The following is a 21,568-nucleotide window of genomic DNA, read 5'->3' as shown; positions in this document are numbered from 1 at the left end:
GTCAAACAGAATTCCACAAAGAGGGCTTCCCTGGTGGCTCAGTGGTTAAGAATCTGCCTGCCAATGCAAGGGACACAGGTTCAAGCCCTGGCCTGGGAAGACCCCACATGCCACAGAGCAACTAAGCCCGTGCGCCACAACTACTGAGCCTGAGCTCTACAGCCCACAAGCCACAACTACTGAGCCCACATGCCACAACTACTGAAGCCCGTGTGCCTAGAGCCTGTGCTCCACAACAAGAGAAGTCACTGCAATGAGAAGCCCACGCACTGCAACGAAGAGTAGCCCTCGCTCACCACAAGTAGAGAAACCTGCGCACAGCAATGAAGGCCCAATAGAGCAAAAAATAAAAAATAAAATAAAATAAATAAATTTTAAAAAAGAAAAGAATTCCACAAAGAGGAAATAGAGAGAATGCAAGGAAGGTAATATTTTAAGAAATAATGGCTTTGGAGAGTTACTTGACCATATACCTTAGTCCACAAAGTTAATGTCATCAAATACCAAAGATCTATATCATATAGACCGTGTTCTCTGCCCACAGTACAATACAATGAGAAATCAATAACAAAAGATAACAATGCCAGAGGTGGCCAAGATTGCAAAGAAGGAAAACCCTAAGCTCACCTCCTCCCATGGGCACACCGAAATTACAAACTCCAGAACTATGATAAAATTAAGCAAATATTGATGAAAAAGTTTGGAAGACTAACAGAAAAGATCTTCTTCAACTAAAGATATAAAGAATGAACCACAACAAGACAGGTAGGAGGGGTGGAGACGTGATATAGTCAACACCCATACCCCTGGGTGGGTGACCTACAAACAGGAAGATAACTACACTTGCAGAGGTTCTCCTCAAGGAGCAAGAGGTCGAAGCTCCACATCGCTCCCCAGCTCAGGGGTCCTGCATCAGCAAGACGAGCTCCTAGAATGTTTGGCTTTGAAGGCTAGCAGCACTTACTTTTGGGAGAACCAGAGGTCTGTGGGAAATAGAGACTCCAATCCTAAAGGGTGTGCACAAAATCTCACATGCTCTGGGACCCAGGGAAAAAGCAATAATTTGAAAGAAGCCTGGGTCAGACCCACCTGCTGATCTTGGAGAGTCTCCTGGAGAGGCAGGAGGCAACTGGAGCTCACCCTGGAGACACAGACACTGGTGGTAGCCATTTTGGGGAGCTCATTCTACGCGGACACTGGTGCTGGCAAGGGCCATTTTGGAATCCTCCCTCTAGCTTATTAGAGCTGGGACCTGGCCCCTCCCACCAGCCTGCTGGGACCAGTACTGGGACACCTCAGGGTGAGAAACTAGCTGGGGGATGGGGAACACAGCCCCACCAACTAGCAGGCTGATACTAGACCCAGAACCCTCTTCCCTGCAACCAACCAGCCTGGAACCCAGCTCCACCCATCAGTGTGCCAGCACTAGCCCTGGGACCCACGGGGTTCCACAGTCAGCTGCCTCATGACCCAGCCCCACCCACCAGCAGCTGGCAGCCTCCACACAATGCAGGGCCTCGCAAACAACCAGACAGGGGGACAGCCACACCTATCAGACCACCCACAGTAATCAGCCTGCCACAACAGGAGGACCCATACAGCCCACATAGGGGGTACTCCTAAGGCATATAGCTCTAGCGACCAAAGGGGAGTGCACTGCTGGGATACGTAGGATGCCTCCTAAAAAAGGTCACCTGTCCAAGGTCAGGAAACACAAGCACTTACCAAATGTACTGAAATCAAAACAGCAAATTAGGCAAAAATGAGACAACAGAGGAATATGTCTCAAACAAAGTACAAGATAAAACCCCAGAAGAAGAACGAAGTAAAGTGGAAATAGGCAATCTACTCAATAAAGAATTCAATGTAATCATAAAGATGTTCAAAGAACTCAGGAGAAAACTGGATGAAGAGTATGAGAAGTTGGAAGTTTTTCACAAAGAATTAGAAAATATAAAGAAGAACCAGAGATGAAGAATATCGTAACTGAAATGAAAAATACACTAGAAGGAATCAACAGTAGATTAGATGATACAGAGGAACAGATTAGTGAGCTGGATGGCAGAGTAGTGGAAATCACTGAAGATGAACAACAACAATAAAAAGAATAAAAAGAAATGAGGACAGTTTAAGAGACCTCTGGGACAACATCAAGCATACTAACATTTGCATTATAGTGGTCCCAGAATGAAAAGAAAGAGAGAAAGGGGCAGAGAACATATCTGAAGACATAATAGCTGAAAACTTCCCTAACCTGGGAATGAAAACAGATATCTAGGTTCAGGACTCACAGACAGTCTCAAAGGCTATTATCAGCTGATGTTTCAGCAGAAACTCTGCAGGCCAAAAGGGAGTGACATGATATACTTTAAATGATTAAAGAGGAAAACCTAAAACCAATAACATTCTACCCAATAAGACTTTCATTCAGATTTGATGGAGAGATCAAAAGTTTTACAGACAAGCAAAAGCTACGAGTTCACCACCACCAAACTGCTTTTCTGAGAAATGTTAAACGGACTTCTTAAAGTGGAAAAGAAAAGGCTACAACCAGAAATATGAAAATTAAAAAAGGAAAAATCTCATTAGTAAAGGCAAACATACAGTAAAGATATTAAATCAACTATGTATAAAGCTAGTAGGAACGTTAAAAGACAAAAGTAGTCAAATCAGCCATATCCATACTAAATAGTTAAGGGATACACAAAACAAAAAGATGTAGAATATGATGTCACAAACAGTAAACGTGGGTGGGGGACAGTAAAAATGCAGGGTTCTTAAAATGCATTTCAACTTTAGAGATCAACAACTTAAAATAATCACATATATATAGATTTCTGTATATAAAACTCATGGTAACTGCCAACCAAACATAACACTAAAGATAGTCATCAAATCACAAGAGAAGAGAGCAAAAGAAGAGGAAAGGAACAACAACAAAAAAGAACTACAAAACAACCCCAAAACAAGTACATACCTATAAGTAATTAAATGTAAATGGATTATGTTCCAACCAAAAGACACAAAGTGGCTGAATGGATATGAAAACAAGACCCATCTATACGCTGCTGACAAGACACTACTTCAGATCTAAAGATGCACAGATTGAAAGTGTGAAAATAGAAAAAGTTATTCCATGCAAATGGAAATCAAAAGAAAGCTGGGGTAGCAATGCTTATATCAGACAAAATAGACTTTAAAACAAAGATTGTTACAAGAGACCAAGAAGGACATTATTGGGGCTTCCCTGGTGGTGCAGTGGTTGAGAGTCCGCCTGCCGATGCAGGGGACACGGGTTCGTGCCCCAGTCAGGAGGATCCCACATGCCGCAGAGCGGCTGGGCCTGTGACCCATGGCCACTGAGCCTGTGCATCCGGAGCCTGTGCTCCACAATGGGAGAGGCCACAACAGTGAGAGGCCCGCATACTGCAAAAAAAAAAAAAAAAAAAAGGACATTATTATACATACATAATGATCAAGGGATCAATCCAAGAAAAAGATATAACAATTATAAATATATATGCACCCAACATAGGAGCACATAAAGCAAATATTAATAGACATAAAGGAAATTGATAATAACACAATAATACTAGGGGACTTTAACACCGCACTTACATCAATGGACAGATCATCCAGAAAGAAAATCCATAAGGAAACACTGACCTTAAATGACACATTAAACCAAACAGACTTCACTGATATATATATAGAGCACTCCATCTGAAAGCAGCAGAATACACATTCTTTTCAAGAGCACATGGAATATTCTCCAGGATAGATCACGTGGTAGTCCACAAAACAAGCCTCTGTAGATTTAAGAAAACTGAAATCATATCAAGCATCTTTTCTCACCACAACGTTATGAGACTAGAAATCAACTGCCAGAAAAAAACTGCAAGAAACACAAACACATGGAGGCTAAAAATTATGTTACTAAACAACTAATGGATCACTGAAGAAATCAAAGAGGAAATTTAAAAATACTTAGAGACAAATAAAAATGAAAACATAACAATCAAAAACCTATGTGACACAGCACAAGCAGTTCTAAGAAGGAAGTGTATAGCGATACAAGCTTACCTCAGGAAACAAGACAAATCTCAAATAAGCAACCTAACCTTACACCTAAAGGAACGATAGAAAGAAGAACAAACAAAACCCAAAGTTAGCAGAAGGAAGGAAATCATAAAGATCAGAGCAGAAATAAATGAAATAGAGACTAAAAAAGCCCAATAGAAAAGATCAATGAAACTAAATGCTGGTTCTTTGAAAAGGTAACCAAAATTGATAAATCTTTAGCCAGACTCATCAAAAGAAAAAGCAAGAGGGACCAAATCAATAAAATCTGAAATGAAAAAGGAGAAATTAAATGACCACCACAAAGAGATATGGGAACATATGTATATGTATAACTGATTCACTTTGTTATAAAGCAGAAACTAACACACCATTGTAAAGCAATTATACTCCAATAAGGATGTAAAATATATTAAAAAAAAATGAACACCACAGAAATATAAAGTATCATGAGAGACTACCATGAAAAACTATATGCCAATAAGATGGACAACCTAGAAGAAATGGACAAATTCCTAGAAATGTACAATCTCCCAAGACTGAACCAGGGAGAAATAGAAAATATGAACAGTAATGAAATTGAATGTAATAAAAAAAAACTCCCAACAAAAAGAATTTGAAAAAGACTAGATACACATATATGTGTAAATGAATCACTCTGTTGTACACCTGAAACTAAAACAACATTGTTAATCAAATATACTCCAATATAAAATAAAAATTTAAAAAAAAAATCTCCCAACAAACAAAGGTCCAGGACTAGACGGCTTTACAAGTGAATTATGCCAAACATTCAGAGAGGAGTTAGCACCTATCTTTCTCAAACTATTCCACAAAACTGCAGAGGAAGGAGGGCTTCCAAACTCATTCTATGAAGCCAGCATCACCCTGATACCAAAACCAGACAAAGATAACACAACAAAAAGAAAATTACATGGGCTTCCCTGGTGGCATAGTGGTTAGGAACCCACCTGCCAATGCAGGGGACATGAGTTCAATCCTTGGTCCAGGAAGATCCCATATATCACGGAGCAACTAAGGCCATGCGCCACAGCTACTAAGCCTGCGCTCTGAAGCCCACGCACCTAGAGCCCATGCTCCACAACAAGGGAAGTCACTGCAATGAGAAGCCCATGCACTGCAGCGAGGAGTAGCCCCTACTCGCTGCAACTAGAGCAGCAACGAAGACCCAATGCAGCCAAAAATAAATAAATTTTTAAAAATACTCAACAAAATTTTAGCAAACCAAATTCAACAATACATTAAAAGGACCATGATCAAGTGGGATTTATCCCAGGGATGCAAGGGTGGTTCAATACCTGCAAATCAGTGTGATACATCACATTAACAAATTGAAGAGTAAAAACCATATGATCATGTCAATAGATGCAGAGGAACCTTTGTCAAAATTCAACATCCATTTATGATTAAAATTATCCAGAAAATGGGTATATAGGGAACATACCTCAACGTAACAAAGGCCATATATGATAAGCCCATAACTAACATCATACTCAATGGTGAAAAGCTGAAGGAATTTCCTCTAAGATCAGGAACAAGACAAGGATGTCAACTATCGCCACTTTTATCCAACATAGTATTGGAAGTCCTAGCCACAGCAATCAGACAAGAAAAAGAAACAAAAGGAATCCAAACTGGAAAGGAAGAAGTAAAACTGTCACTGTTTGCAGATGACATGATACTATATGTAGAAAATCCCAAAGATACCACAAAAAACTACCAGAACTTATCAACGAATTCAGTAAAGTTGCAGGATACAAAATTAATATACAGAAATCTGTTGCATATCTATACACTAGCAGTGAACTATCAGAAAGAGAAATTAAGAAAACAATCCCAGTTATAATCCTGTCAAAAAGAATAAAATATCTAGGAATAAATCTAACTAAGGAGGTAAAAGACCTGTACTTGGGAAACTATAAGACACTGATGAGAGAAATTGAAGATGACACAGACGGAAAGATACACTGTGTTCATGGATTGAAAGAATTAATTTTGTTAAAATGACCATACTACCCAAGGCAATCAACAGATTCAATACAATCCCTATCAAAATACCAATGACATTGTTCACAGAACTAGAATACATAATTCTAAAATTTGTATGTAAACACAGAAGACTCCACATAGACAAAACAATCTTGAGAAAGAAGAACAAAGCTGGAGTTATCATGCTCCCTGATTTCAAACTAAACTATCAAACCATTGTGGTACTGGCACAAAAACAGACACACAGATCAATGGAACAGAAAAGATAGCCCAGAAATGAACCCACATTATATGGGCAATTAATCTATGACAAGGAAGGCAAGAATATACAATAGGGAAAAGACAACCTCTTCAGTAAATGGTGTTGGGAAAACTGGACAGCTACATGCAAAAGAACCAAACTGGACTACCCTCTCACATCATGCACAAAAATAAACTGAGAATGGATTAAAGACTTAAATGTAAGACCTGAAACCATAAAACTTCTAGAAGAAAGCATAGGCAGTAAGTTCCTTGACATTGATCTTAGTAATATTTTTTTGGATATGTCTCCTCAGGCAAGAGAAACAAAAGCAAAAAAAAAACAAATCGGACTACCTCAAACTAAAAATCTTTTGCTCAGCAGAGGAAACTATCAACGAAGTGAAAAGGCCACTTACTGAATGGGAGAAGACATTTGCAAGCAGTATATCTGATAAGGGGTTAAAATCTAAAATATAATATACAAAGAACTTATGCAGCTCAACATCTGAAAAACAAACAACTTGATTAAAAAATGGGCAGAGAATCTCAACAGACATTTTTCCAAAGAAGACAAATAGATGGCCAACAGGGACATGAAAAGATGTTCAGCATCACTAACCATCAGGGAAATGCAAATCAAAACCACAATGAGTGGGGCTTCCCTGGTGGCGCAGGGGTTGAGAATCCGCCTGACAGTGCGGGGACATGGGTTTGAGCCCTGGTCCGGGAAGATTCCACATGTCGTGGAGCAACTAAGCTCGTGCACCACAACTACTGAGCCTCTAGAACCCGTGAGCCACAACTACTGAAGCCCGCACGCCACAACTACTGAAGCCTGTGCACCTAGAGCCCATGCTCTGCAACAAGAGAAGCCACCACAATGAGAAGCCTGCTCACCATGACGAAGAGGAGCCCTTGCTTGCCGCAACTAGAGGAAGCCCGTGTGCAGCAAAGAAGACCCAGTGCAGCCAAAAATAAAATTAAAAACAAAAACACAATGAGATAACACCTCTCACCTGTCAGAATGTCTATTATCAAAAAGACAATAAATAACAGGAGGTGGAGAAAAGGGAACTCTCATGCACTGTTGGTGGGAAGGTAAATTGGTGCAGTCACTATGGAAAACAGTATGGAGATTCCTCAAAAAATTAAAAATAGAACTACCATATGATCCAGAAATTCCACTCCTCTGTATTTATCTGAAGAAAATGAAAACACTAATTAGAAAATATATATGCCCTCCTATGTTCATTGCAGCATTATTTACAATAGCCGAGATATGGAAGCAACCTAAGCACCTATCGATAACGGATCAAGAAGATGTGGTACACATATACAATGGAATATTACTCAGCCACAAAAAAGAATGGAATCTTGCCATTTGTGACAACATGGGTGGTCCTAGAGGGTTTTATGCTATGAAAAATATGTCAGACAGAATAAAATAAATACTGCATGATTTCACTTATATGTGCATCTAAAAAGCAAAACAAATGAACAAATATAACAAAACAGAAACAATGCTATAGGTACAGAGAAAAAACAGGTGGTTGCCATAGGGGAGCGGGTGGGAGGAGGAAAGAAAAAAGTGAGGGAGATTAAGAGGTATAACCTTCCAGTTGCAAAATAAATGAGTCATGTATACGAAAAAGAAAAGAAAAGATCACAATGCCATACACATATGAAAAGTTAAGAACATACTAAAGAATGATAATGAAAACACTATATACCCAAATTTGTGTAATGTAATTAAAGCATTATATAATGGAAATGTACTGCGTTAATAAATCTGTGATTCTTGAAGTTGGTCCCCAGGCCCACAGAATGACCAGGAACTTGAGAGAAATGCAATTTCCAGTCTCCACCCAAAATCTATTGAATCAGAAATTCTGAGAGTGGGGTCCAGAAACCTGTATTTTATCAAGACCTCGAGGTAATTCTGATACATGCTCAAGTTTGAAAACCACTGCCTTAGATGTACATACTGAAAAAAAAGAGAATGGTTAATAGCAAACATCCAACTCAAGAATTTCGAAAAAAGGACACTAAAATCAATCCAAAAAAGAATAAAAAATAATAAAAATTTCTTTACAATGTATTTTAATGGCTTTAATTCTATATTAGGACTCTTAAAGAGGCATTATCTTTGCTTCTGGGTTGTAACAACCCCAGTTTTCCTCCAGGTTGACTCTGACTAGGGAGTGCATCAGTGCAAGGAAGTTGGGCAAAGAAGAAAGTAACATATAGTAGAACATTTCAAGATCTCTCATTCTAGATATCTATGCAGATAGATGCATACTTTTTTTCTGGATAGAATCATAAGAAACTATTAAAAAGGCTTTTCTTTGGGGAGAGGGACTTGGGGTAAGAGGCATAGTTTTAATTTTTTTCCTTTAAAAATATTGAATATTTCCATTGAGCTTGAAGTTCTAATCTTATACATATATTAGTTTTTTTTTTTAAAGTGATGACAAGGCTTATTTGGACTGTGGGATGATGGGTAATTTTTATTTCCTTAAAAAAAAAAAACTTGGTTAATATTATAATTTTGTTAACAATAACAACAAAAACATGTCCCAAACCTGGATTGGTTCAGAATTTTTTTTGCCTAATGTAATTCACAATTTCTTTGTGGGAATAAATCAGCATGCCTAATAAAATGTTAAGCAATTTTCTGATAACTCTAAAGGAATTGGAGACTTGTTCTAAGAAATCCACTCACCCAACTATCAGTCAAGAGCCTAATTACCTCTACCCAAACGTAATTTTCTTTTGTATCTAATCTAACAATGATTATTTATTTCTATAAAATGTCCCTATCAAGAGTGAACCTTTGAATTGGCTTGGTAGACTCCTTCTCCTCTGCAGCAAGATTTGTTATAAATTTTAATAAACGGTCATATCTAAATCACTTGGAAACGTTTTCCTTTAACACCATTTTAACATGTTTTAAAACCTTTAAAAACCTGAGAAATGTACACCTCGGTTACCAGTCTAAAGAATGAGGGGTTGATGGATGACAGGGCCTTAGAACAATAGGGATAGAACGTAATTCGTTCATTCGACAAGTATTTGAGTTCGTACATATGCCAGGCTTTGAAAAGTACTCGAGTTCTGCCACGTGCCAGGCACTGTTCTAAGCTCTGGGGATACAAAAATGAACAAAGGGTGTTAAGGGAATAAAACTCAGTACCACACATGATCTCGCGCTTCTCGCCTCTTCCCTGGTGGGCGCCTCTCGCCGCTATGATTCTATGATTCTTGCTGGGCACAAAAGCCCCGCCCGCCCGCTTATCTGCCGTTTGCCCAAGGCTCTTAGGAGGAGATGGACTACAACTCCCACAATGCCATCCTGGGGCCTCCTTGTAAGGGCTCCACCTTTTCCCTGGCCGTGCGGAGGACGACTACAGTTCCCAGAGTGCTCTGCTTCGCCTTTTGGGTGTTGTTGCCCCTTTCCCGGAGCGGGACGCGGTAGAAGCGGGCAAGAGTGCCAGGCCCGGGTTCTCTGTGTCCTTCCACGGGGCAGGGACGAGGCAGTGACTTGACTCTGGGCGCAGAGCCCGCGAGGGAGCGCAGGACGCGCCGTCCCTTCTGCCCGGCTCACCTCACGCTACTCTCCGTCTTTTCCACCGGCGGCCGCCTGGGCGGCTCGGGACCGGCCGCCCGGGGCAGCGGTGGCGGTCTCGGCCGCCGGGGCTGTGGCGAGGCCGCGGCCCTCGGGGCGGCGGTAGCGGCGCCAGCGCTGGGGAGGCGAAGGAGGGAAGATGGCGTCGGAGCTGGAGCCCGAGGTGCAGGGCCTAGACCGGAGTTTGCTGGAATGTTCGGCTGAGGAGACCGCGGGGGTGAGTGCCGGGACCCAGGCGGGGACGTCCGGCCGTCGCAGGCCGCGCCCCGGGGGAGGAACAGATTACTGGAAATCCCGGAGCGGCCGGGCCCTGACTTGGGGTGACGACCGCGCTGGCCCCGTCGGCCTCGCCTTGTGGGTAACGGCCTGGGGAGGCCCCAGATCTTGTCCCTCTCCTTCCTTCTTTATCCACGAGTAGCCCGCAGGGCTGCTGGGTGCACCAGCCACCCTCACGTACCCTTTCGCTCTTCCATTATTTCTGCTTTCCCCCACACTCCCAGTAAGTCCCCAGCACAGGGCCTTTGCCCTTTATGCCAACTCTTAGAAGAGGGGAGGGAAAGACGCTTCCTGTTTTTTTGGGTACTTTGTCTTCCTGATTCATTTGCCTCCTCCTCTGAAACCTGCTACCTTATTTTGTTTCTGGGACCGCCCTAGGCACCAAAGGATGCCAGCGACACTGTTCACCCTCTTTACCTCTTCAGTGCGTTTTCGCACCGGTTTGGTCAGTCTACAACGTTGATGAATGTACGGAAAGTAGTGTCTTGACACGTTAACTGAGTGTGAGAAAGTGGTAGTGGAGACTGGGAGATTAAAACAATAATTTGTCTAGGAGTTGGGGGTAGTTGGAGAACAAACGTTATATGACTTTGAGAGAGCACCTCTCAGTAAATGGAAGCTAATAATGTGAGGTTTGGTCACAGCATAGTGGGAGCAGTTACGCCCCAAACTTAAAGCATTCAGACCTAGTCTTGTACTTAGACTGTAATACGAATATGCTGTATAAGTAGCAGAGTTGTAAAATAATTAATAAAACTCGATGGTATCTTTCCTCAAGGACAGGGAACACCCCCTAGAACAAATTGTCCATAATGATTCTGAATGGGCCAAAACAGCTGAGGCCCCACCTCTAGGGCCTCCAATTTAAAAAGCTGATAGGAAGGGAGTGACCTTTGAGCACAAGTCAACAATCTGAATGTTAGGAGCAAAATTGTAGTGGGGCGCTGTGGGGCTGTTGGTTAGTGAGGAGTTATTTTGGGTGAATTGATGAAGACACTAAACTCATAGTGGAAATAAATGTCAGGAGTAGAGGTGAAAAGTTTAAAGAAATACATTGTTGAATGATGCATCTTTGTTTGTTTGTTTGTTTTTAAACCAACTTGTTTAGTCTAGTTCTGTTTTCATTTACTTTCCGCTTAGTATTGCAACCCAAGGATTTTCCCCATCTGCCTTTTCATTTATCAAGAGGTTGAAAAAGAAAACGAAAGCAGTGTTCAAAGTAAATAGTAAAATGGTAATGACAGCTATTCCCTATCCATGTGATCTTATCAATATCTAGATAGCTAATCTGTTATTTACCTCAAAAATTTTTTTTTACTCCCACCAAATTTTGTCTGTTGACCCAGTGATACAGGCTATGTACTCTGTTTTTCCAATTCTAAAAGTGCAAGCCGCCGTACACCTGAAACTAACACAACATTGTTAATGGACTATACTCCAATATAGAATAAAAATTAAAATAAACAAATAAAAGTGCAAGCTATCAAGTGATTAGAGCTTTTCCAGTTTGTTGAGGTTCCTGAGGAAACTAGTTATAAAACTGGTGCTAGAGAGCAATGCTCCTAGTCCTTGTGTAGTGAAATTCTCAGACGTAGTGGGGGAAATTAAGGAAAATGCAGTCAAAACTTATAAATTTGGACTTAATTCGAGTTTGTGAAGTTCACAGTCTGAGCTACATTTTAGTTTTGCTCTGTTTACTCTTCTTTTTAAAATTATTTATTTATTTATTAGGCTGCGCCAGGTCTTTAGTTGCGGCATGCTTGATCTAATTCCCTGACCAAGGATCAAACCCAGGCCCCCTGCATTGGGAGCACGGAGTCTTAAAGCGCTGGACCACCAGGGAAGTCCCTTTGCTCTGTTTACTTTTAAATGACTTTCTGAAAAATAAGATTAAAAAAAATTTAGTCTGAAGGCCAACAAAATTTCTTAAAGAAGCGTTCATCTAATATTAAAATACAAGATTCTTGCAGCAGTATAATTTGCCCTTACTTTGTGAGGAGTTTATTGTTTGTATTTGATTAAAACAGCATAACACTTTACTGTTCTTTCAGCTTAGGCCCCAGCCCAGCCATTTATCACAAATTAAAATTAATTGGGGGACTTCCCTGGTGGTCCAGTGATTAAGACTCAGCGCTCCCAATGCAGGTGGCCCAGTTTCAATCCCTAGTCAGGGAAGTAGATCCCACATGCTGCAACTAAGAGGTCTCATGCTGCAACTAAATATCCTGCATGCTGCAACAAAGATCCCGTCTACCGCAACTTAGACCCAATACAGCCAAAAAAATAAATAAATATATTTTTTTAAATTAAAATGAATTAATAAAGTTTTCTCCGGTAAAAATAAATTTTAGAGAGGGTAAACAAGCAAAGCAGTTATTAACAGCCTTTAGACCTCTGTTGCTGATAATTTGTTGGGATCACATCCATCTAAAGTTACTTAATAATGACTAGTGGCATTTTTCGCACAATTTATTTACACACTTGCTTTTCTTATTTGTATTATGAGGAGGAAGGACTTTTTGTGATCCCATCTATTCTTACTAGAATGCCTCACAAATAAAAGTATTTAAGTACTACTCACTTCAATAATTTTAAGTTTAGGATATTAAACTGGCCCTCTGTTGTAGTTTTTTCTTTTCCTTGATAGAGTTGATTCTACAAGTATGACTTCCCCAACACTTCTTGACTCTATCTACATTTCATGCTCCACAGATTTGATTATATGTTCCAGTGGATGATTATGATTTAAGAGGTACATATATTGTTTTTCCCCAAATCTGAAAGAAATACATATTCATTATAGAAGTCTTACGTAGAGTATTATACCTATATTGGTTACTTTTTGCCTTAAAATTTTCAACAGTTTTATATAAAATTCACGTATCTTACAATTCAAGTCAGTGGTTTTTAGTATATGCAGAGTTGTGCAGCCCTCACCACAATCAATTTTAGTACATTTTCATCACTGCAAAAAAGAAATCCTATATCCATTAGCTATACACTCCCCATTTTCTCCTAACCTCCCAAACTCTAGGCCCACTGCTGACCTATTTCTTTGTCTCCATAGATTTGTCTATTCTGGAAATTTCATGTAAACAGAATCATGTAATATGTTGTCTTTTGTGACTGGCTTCTTTCACTTAGCATAAGTTTTTAAGGTTCGTCCATGTTGCAGCATGTATCATCAATACTTCATTCCTTTTTACTGCCAAATGATAGTCCATTACGTGGATATACCATATTTTATTTATCCATTCATCCGTTGATGGATGTTTGGATTATTTCTACTTTGTGGATATTATGAATTGTGCTATGGTGAACATTTCTGTACAATTTTTTATGGGGACATATGTTTTCATTTCTCTTGGGCATATACCCAGGAGTGGAATTGCTGGGTCAGGAATTGCTAGACTAAAATGGCTGCATCATTTTACCTTCCCACTAGCAGATGTGAAGTTTTCAGTGGGTTTTTTCACATCCTTGCCAGCACTAGTTAATTGGCTGTCTTTTTGATTATAGCCATTCTGTTAGGTGTAAAGTGGCATCTCCTTGTAGTTTTGATTTGTATCAGTATTTCCCTCGTGACTCATGATGTTGAACATCTTTTCATAAGCTTATTGGCTATTTGTATATCTTCTTTGGAAGTGTCAATTCAGATCTTTTGCCTATTTTTTCATTTTGTCTTCTGTTTTTTGCCTATTTTTAAATTAGATTCTCTTGTTTTTTATTACTGAGTTTCTGTATTATTTTGATTTGTGAATGTTTTTACTTCATTTCTAGAACTCTTAATATGATTTGTTTTAAATTTTTCTTAGTTCTAATTTTTTCTTAGTATAGTCCCGAAAGCTCCATTTTGGCCCTAGCAATTGTTGTTTTAGATTGTTGTTTTGTAGTTAACTTACATGTTGGTTATCCTTGTTCGAAAGCAAAATCAAATGTGCTTAAATAGAGTACAATTTTAATTTGGCATAGAATAATTAGATACTGTGATAAAAGGCTAACCCCTAGGGATTCTTTGATTTTTGTGTTTATTGTACTTGCTCTCTATCCCAAGGCTGAAATTAGCTTTCAAAAAAAGGCGAGCTCCTGCAAACATTGTCATAACATGTTTACTTTAGTGGAATGAGTTGACAGTTTATCTACTTCCGTTATTGAGGACTTCTAATAAGATAGTGCTTATTACTCTGGTGTGCACATTAGTGTGACAGCCACAAGTGTCTGAAATAAGGACAGATTAACATGCAACCAAATTAGAAATATCAATAATTCTTCATGTTGAAGAAACAGTTACAGTTAGCTTATATTACTGAGATCTGATATGAAAAGCTATAGGTTTTCTTTCTTTTGAGAAATACGTGAACCATTATTCTTAAAGGCAGCCAGAAATTTTCTCTTCACAACTTTTTTTTTTTTAATCTATAGTGTCGCTAACCACTAATTCTATATTTCTTGTATAGATTTTTTCATGTAAAGGTGTCTTGCTTTATATATTTAGTGTTTAAATTTAATAAAGTTAAAATCCCAAATCAGGTGGTTTTTTGTTTGATTTTGTTTGTTTTGTTTTGCGAGTGGGCTTTCTCTAGTTGGTGGTGAGCGGGGTCTACTCTTCGTTGTGGTGTGTGGGCTTCTCATTGCGGTGGCTTCTCTTTTTGCAGAGCATGGGCCCTAGACGTGTGGGCTTCAGTAGTTGTGGCACACGGGCTCAGGAGTTGTGGTTCACGGGCTCTAGAGCGCAGGCTCATTAGCTGTGGTGCACTCTATGTGCTCTGTGGCACGTGGGATCTTCCCAGACCAGGGCTTGAACCCGTGTCCCCTGCATTGGCAGGCGGATTCTTAACCACTGTGCCACCAGGGAAGTCCTGTGAGGTGGTTTTATTTTTATTTATTTATTTATTTATTTTTTGTGAGGTGGTTTTAAATGGAGCATATGCCTGCCTTTCTTGAAACAGACTTTTGTGTCTTGTTAATAATTTATAATAATATATAATAAAAGATATTTAGAGTAAAATGCTTGTTTTACTAATGATATATTTTGTATAAGGCAACTGATTTTTTTTTCTTAACCAGAAGCTGATACTAGTTTCTGAATTTTTTGTTTAAGAAATCTGTGAACAGATTTGACCCATCAGTGTTGTTAGAGCCACAAGACAACATAATTTCTTTTAGAAAGCATCACCCTTTATCCTCCCTGGATTAAAATTCTGCAAAAGTGATATTTTAAGAGAAATGGGAACATAAAATATAAAACAAAAAATTGCTGTTAAAATAAAACCTTTAAATGTGTTGTAAATTAAAATTGAAGCATAGTTTTCTAGGATTGTGGAGGTGAATTCTTGAATCTGAATGCTTAATTTTTCATCCATAAACAATAAATTGCTTAGGATAATTTGACTGCATTCATATTTTGAATTAGGGTTTGCTGACAATGGGTGAAAACCCCTTTGATGTGGCCAAAAACATGTTTTTTAGCTCAAAGAATTAGATTTTTGTTTGCTTTTTGGTTGACTCTGTCTTTTACTATTGACTATCTTTTTTTTTTTTCTCGTTTGTTTTATAATTACTGAACTTAATGTGTGTGTGTGTGTATAATTTTGATTTGGAGCCACTTCTCCACTTCTCCTTGTAAGACCTTATACTCTTGTCTTACAGTGTTAGACATCTCTTGAACAATCTTTAAACCTATGGGATTGTCTCACCAGAAGTACTGTTTTAAGAGTAATTTAGTCTCTTTCCTACTTGCATAAAGCAAACACAGCAAAATTAGTAACATTTAGAAAGGATTGTTTCACTTTCAGGGTGAAAAGTTTTTCACTGTTATAAGTTTCCATCCAGCCCCTTAACTTATGAAGAGATTTTTACATTTTTAGGAAAAGTTCTCTAAAATGTGAAATTGACTAGAAAGGTAGTATATATCACCTCATGAATATGTAAAATCTCTCTATATATGTTATTTTTTCAGAGGAAGGAAGTGAGCTGAAGATTGTGCAAGTAATAGTTAAAAAGAAGACCTTATACTCTTGTCTTAACAGTGTTAGACAGCACATAAACGTAAACTTTTTTTTTTTAATTAATTTTTTTTGGAGTATAGCTGCTTTACAATGTTGTGTTAGTTTCTCCTGTACAGCAAAATGAATCAGCTATATATATACATATATCCCCTCTTTTTTGGATTTCCTTCCCATTTAGGTCAACACAGTGCATTAAGTAGAGTTCCCTGTGCTATACAGTATGTTCTCATTAGTTGTCTGTTTTATACATACTATCAATAGTGTATATGTGTCAATCCCAATCTTCATAAACTCTTTTTTAACAAGGATGTAATTTGAAATTTAGGTTGTAATCTATAGGTAAACATTGGACTTATGAGTTAACAGTTAACTGCATTTTTGTAGAAGTGAGTTGTTTCATATTTTCTGACTTCAAATTTTCACTTGGTTTAGAGCCAAAATGAGCAGGTCTTAATGACATAATTTGTAACTAAATAAATAATGTTTATTTGGAGGACAAACACAGATGGAATTGGCATGGGAAGCAGGAATAAATAAATGACAGAATATAGGGGAAAGCCTTAGGACTTAAGGAAATAGAAAGGGAAAAGAAAGGAGGTGGTTTGAAGGATGCCTATATAGGACTTATTTGGTTTGGTTTTTAAGAACCTGCAGGCCTGGATCTGCTTTATTTCTGTGTCCATTGAAGCCACGTTCCATTAAAGCCAAACATCTTTCTGTAATGTCAATGTTAAGTGACAGTCAGTAGTATATACATATTTATAGTCATTCAGTTAACGGATTTTACTAACTGCCCACTGGGGCTTGGTTCTGTTTTAGACATGGGGGATAGGGGAACAGGAGATGGGGGTGAGGAAGAGGCTAAGAAGACGTCTTAGAGAAAGTGAAACATAAACTGAGATCTGAAGAATGAGTAGATAACAGCCCTGTAAAGCAGAGAGAGAGGAGCAATACTGATCAGGAGGAGGAAACTGGAAAGTATGATACAAGGCAAAGGACCTTGTAAACCAGGGGTCCTCAACCCCCGGGCTGAGGACCGGTAGTGGTCCACAGCTTGTCAGGAGCTGGGCTGCACAGCAGGAGGTGAGCAGCAGGCGTGCCAGCGAAGCTTCATCTGCCGCTCCCTATCGCTAGCATTACCGTCTGAACCACCCCCCCCCCCCACCCGCCGTCTGTGGAAAAATTGTCTTCCATTAAACCAGTCCATGGTGCCAAAACGTTTGGGGACCGCTGTTGTAAACCATGTCAGTGGACTTGATTTGATCCTAAATAGAAGGGGAAGCTGAATGACATGATCAGACTGGCATTTTGCAAGAAACACTCTGGTAGTGAGGTTGGAAAAATGGACTGTAGAGGGACCAGACTAGTGGGGATTACTAGTTAGGACACAGTTGCATTAATCCTTGCAAAAGACAGGAGTGGGGAGTTTGGACTAGGGTAGTGGAAGTAGTGCCACCGGAGATGGAGAGAAAGAAATGGATGGATTCAACAGATACTTAGGAGGCCTAATAGACAAGACATGATGACTAATTGGATGTTGGGGTGAGGAAAAAAGATTTCTGAGTTTTTCTGGTTTGGATACCTGGGTAGATGCTGGTGTCTGAAATAGAGAAATGGAGAAAATAGCAGGGTGTTTTTTGTGGTGTGGGAGATCATGAGTTCAATTTTGGACATATTGAGTTGGTGTCTGAAAGGAAAAACTGTTTCTTCCTTTTCTTTTTATTCTCACATCAATACTTCCGGCCGCCAAACGTGTGTGTGTGTGGGGGGGGGGGTGGTGGTTTCCTACACCAGGCAATTCTCTCGTTCTCAGCAGACACCAGTTGGGTGTCCTACAACTCAGTCAGTTCTGACACTGTACACCTGCAGTTAGCATCAGATCCCACAGATTAAGGGCTCAGTCCCACAAGGCTGCCCCGCTTCACAACTGCAGATGCCAATCACAAGCAGTGGGTCCTCAGGTTACCCACAACTTATGTTGCAAATTAGGGGGTTCCCATGACCCCCTCTTTGGGTTCGATAATTTTCTAGAATGGCTCACAAAACTCAGGGAAACAGTTTATTTACTAGATTACTTGTTTATTATAAAATGATACAACTCAGGAACAGCCAGATGGAATAGAGCAAGGTATGTGGGAAGGGGTGTGGAGCTTCCATGCCCTCTCTGGGCGTGCCAGCACCTCTGTTTGTTCATCAACCAAGGAGATCTCTGAACCCCGACATTTTTGGATTTTTATGGAGGCTTTGTGCCTCCATAGGCATGATGATCAAATGATTGGTCATTAGTGCTTAACTCCACCTCCAGCACCTCTCCCTTCCCTGAAGTTGGTTGGGGTGGAGACTGTAAGTTCCACCCTACTAATCATGTGGCTAGTTCCCCTGGCAACTAGCTTCCCATCTTTAGGGGCTTTCCAAAACTCACCTTAGTAATATCAACTCAGGCCTGATTGAAGGGGGCTTGTTATGAATAGCAAAAGACATTCCTTTCACTTTTATCTCACTTATCACTTAGGAAATTGGAAGATTTTTAAGAGCTCTGTGCTAGGAATGAGAAGACCAAATATGTTTTTCTTATCATAATATCACAGTATCTATTAGATATCTAAGTATAATTATCACAGGTAGTAGGACATGAAAGTTTGGGGACAGGGGAAAGTGACTTTTTAAAATGTTTTTAACAGGGAGAGCAAAGCAGAAAGGGCTTATAGAGAGGTTGATCAGGGAATAAAGATATAATCGATAGAACAAACTCTCTTATGGACTGACATTCATAAGAGACTGGCGTGTCCTTTATAATCATTGAGAAATAGAATTAGTGTATTGGCTGTCCTGTTCACTGTATGCTCTTCCTGTCAGCAAACCGACAGGAGAATCCAGATCACAATCAGAATATCATTTGAGCAAAGCATTAGAAATTAGAAAGGAAGTCAGATGGGCTCAATGGCTAGTGTCTTATAAGATGATATGTTGTGGTCATTTTCCTGTATTGCCTACAGAAGGTTGCTTCAAGAGTCATTTTGAGGAGATGGGCTCGTTCCGCTTTACTTTTCACTTTAAGTTGAATTTTAAAATACTGGGCATTTTAGTAAAATTCTAAATTGAGTTTTATCCTTTTTTGGAAAGAAGACATGCAGTGATGAATGTCAATAAAATAATTTATAAGACTCATTATTTTTGCACCTAAAAGAAAATAGAGTATGTTTATTCAAATTAGCAGTTTATTGACCTTGTTTAAAACTATTTTTTCTTTTTTCTTTTTTAAAGAAATGGCTGCAAGCAACTGACCTCACTAGAGAAGTGAACCAGCATTTGGCTCACTATGTACCCAAAATCTACTGCAGGGGTCCCAACCCTTTTCCACAGAAAGAAGACATGTTGGCACACCAAGTTTTGTTGGGACCAATGGAATGGTACCTTTGTGGTGAAGATCCTGAGTTGGGATTTTCAAAACTTGAACAAACAAACAAACCTTCTCATCTTTGTGGTCGTGTTTTTAAAGTGGGAGAACCTACATACTCTTGCAGGTAAGATATTGTCATTTTCTTTCTTTCCTTGTTTTTACTTGACTTTTTTATTCCTGAAACCTTACATTTTTGTTTTCAAATTATGAAATATCAGTATTATATATGTATATATGTGTGTTAGTTTCCACAACAAATAAATGTGTCTTAATAAATTATTATAAACAAACATTATATAATTATTTTCCAGGTCAAGATATAGAACATCACCAGCATTCCAGAAACCCATTGTGTACTTTATTCCTCCCCCATAATTAGCTCCTACCTTGACTCTTGTAATAATCACTTCCTTGCTTTTTTTTTTTAACACGGGCCTCTCACTGTTGTGGTCTCTCCCGTTGCGGAGCACAGGCTCCGGACGCACAGGCTCAGCGGCCGTGGCTCACAGGCCCAGCTGCTCCGCGGCATGTGGGATCCTCCCGGACCGGGAAACGAACCCGCGTCCCCTGCATCGACAGGTGGACTCTCAACCACTGCGCCACCAGGGAAGCCCACTTCCTTGCTTTTCTTGATGGTTACAGTGATTCTTTTTGATGTTCGAATTATCCTACATTTGACCTTTGAGAGCCCCGTTACACTAGCTTCTTTGCCCTTTTCACATGCCTTTATTAGTTTTTGAGTGCCTCTGCTTTCTGGCATAAGATGTCCACACCTCACTTTGTACTTACTCTGATCCATATGTAGAATCAGCCATTTATGCAGGGAATTTCCTTTTAGTTGGGAATGTTAGTTAGAAATCATGATGTGGGTGCTATATGTACTTACTGCTACTAGGTTGAGTTTTTTTTTTTTTTTTTTTTTTTTTTGATTTCTTGTTGAGAATTAAGTATACAAGGGTAGAAGATGGAGAGGAAAGTGCTCTGTCTCCCTTTATGACTATCTACTCCTGTTTCTCAGAACTAATCATTGTTAACATACTTTTATATGTCCTTCCAGAAATTTTCTATGCATGTACATGCCCACATATGGGGCTATCTTAAACATACACATACGCAGACATACATAGAAAAGGGAATACGTTAGCTATACTGGGCTAAATTTTCCTTTCTCTATTTAACAAAATCTTGACATTGACATCTGTCCATATCAGCTGATATAGCTAGGTAATATTCCATTGTTTGGATATACTATTGATAGAGTCATTTTTTTTCTTAAGACGTTTTCCCATACAACTTAAATTTAATAAGCTTAATTTTGGTTAAGACCTCCGGGTGTCTATGGTAATCTTTCTTTATCAGCATGGTTAGAATACTGATAGAGATCTTTTTATATATTGAAAGGCTGTTAGATCTAGTTTTTTGTCTATACAGAAACCTCTTTGAGTCCTTTATTGGTGTTTGGAGCAGTAGATCTAGTTCAGCCTCATGATTTACAGATGAGAAAACTGAGATCCAATTGTTGTAGTACCATCCTTTGTAGCAAAAAGATCCAGTTCCAAAGAAGGCATTTGTATGTCATGTCTTTTAATCGTCAATCTGGAATGTTGCCTCGGTTTTTCTTTGACTTTCATGATCTTGACATTTTGAAGATTACAGGCCATTTATTTTGTAAATGTACATCAATTTGGGTTTGTCTGATACTCTTCATGATTAGAGTCAGGTTGCCTCTTTCACAGAAATATTGCAGAAATCACGTGTTCTCATTGTATCCTATCTAGTAGCATGTGATTTTGGTTTGGTTCAATAACTCTTTAAGTTTGATCACTTGATTAAGCGGATTTCTGCAAGGCTTCTCCACTGTAAAGTTACTCTTTTTCCCTCTTTAATCAGTAAGTATTTGGTGGGGAGATACTTTGAGACTATTAA

General features: G+C 39.2%; 2 protein-coding genes across 7 annotated transcripts in view; one reads left to right on the top strand and one right to left on the bottom strand.

The window, feature by feature from the left end:
• Nucleotides 1-9,772, bottom strand: part of TRERF1 (transcriptional regulating factor 1) — a 295,497-nt gene extending 285,725 nt beyond the window's left edge. The window contains exon 1 of the mRNA XM_067752932.1: nt 9,527-9,772. The gene's annotated coding sequence lies outside the window, so the exon portion shown is untranslated. The remainder of the gene's footprint in view (nt 1-9,526) is intronic.
• Nucleotides 9,773-9,793: 21 nt separating this feature from the next.
• The window catches only part of UBR2 (ubiquitin protein ligase E3 component n-recognin 2), a 115,906-nt gene continuing 104,131 nt past the window's right edge, over nt 9,794-21,568 (top strand). For 2 of the 6 annotated variants that reach the window (XR_010946828.1, XM_067752924.1), the window contains exons 1-2: nt 9,794-10,175; nt 19,507-19,766. Coding sequence is in view for 4 of the 6 variants with exons in the window: in XM_067752924.1 (XP_067609025.1) it covers nt 10,098-10,175; nt 19,507-19,766 (338 nt within the window). In the remaining 2 variants the exon portion in view is untranslated. Of the gene's footprint in view, nt 10,176-19,506; nt 19,767-21,568 lie in introns of those variants that run through there. The other 4 variants (XM_067752922.1, XM_067752921.1, XM_067752920.1 and 1 more) reach the window with 3 other exon arrangements.

This window comes from Pseudorca crassidens, chromosome 10, assembly GCF_039906515.1.
Source record: "Pseudorca crassidens isolate mPseCra1 chromosome 10, mPseCra1.hap1, whole genome shotgun sequence".
In the NCBI taxonomy this organism is placed as follows: Eukaryota; Metazoa; Chordata; class Mammalia; order Artiodactyla; family Delphinidae; genus Pseudorca; species Pseudorca crassidens.
The sequence above is the reverse complement of the archived record's forward strand: the minus strand, read 5'-3'. Positions and strand labels throughout refer to the sequence as shown.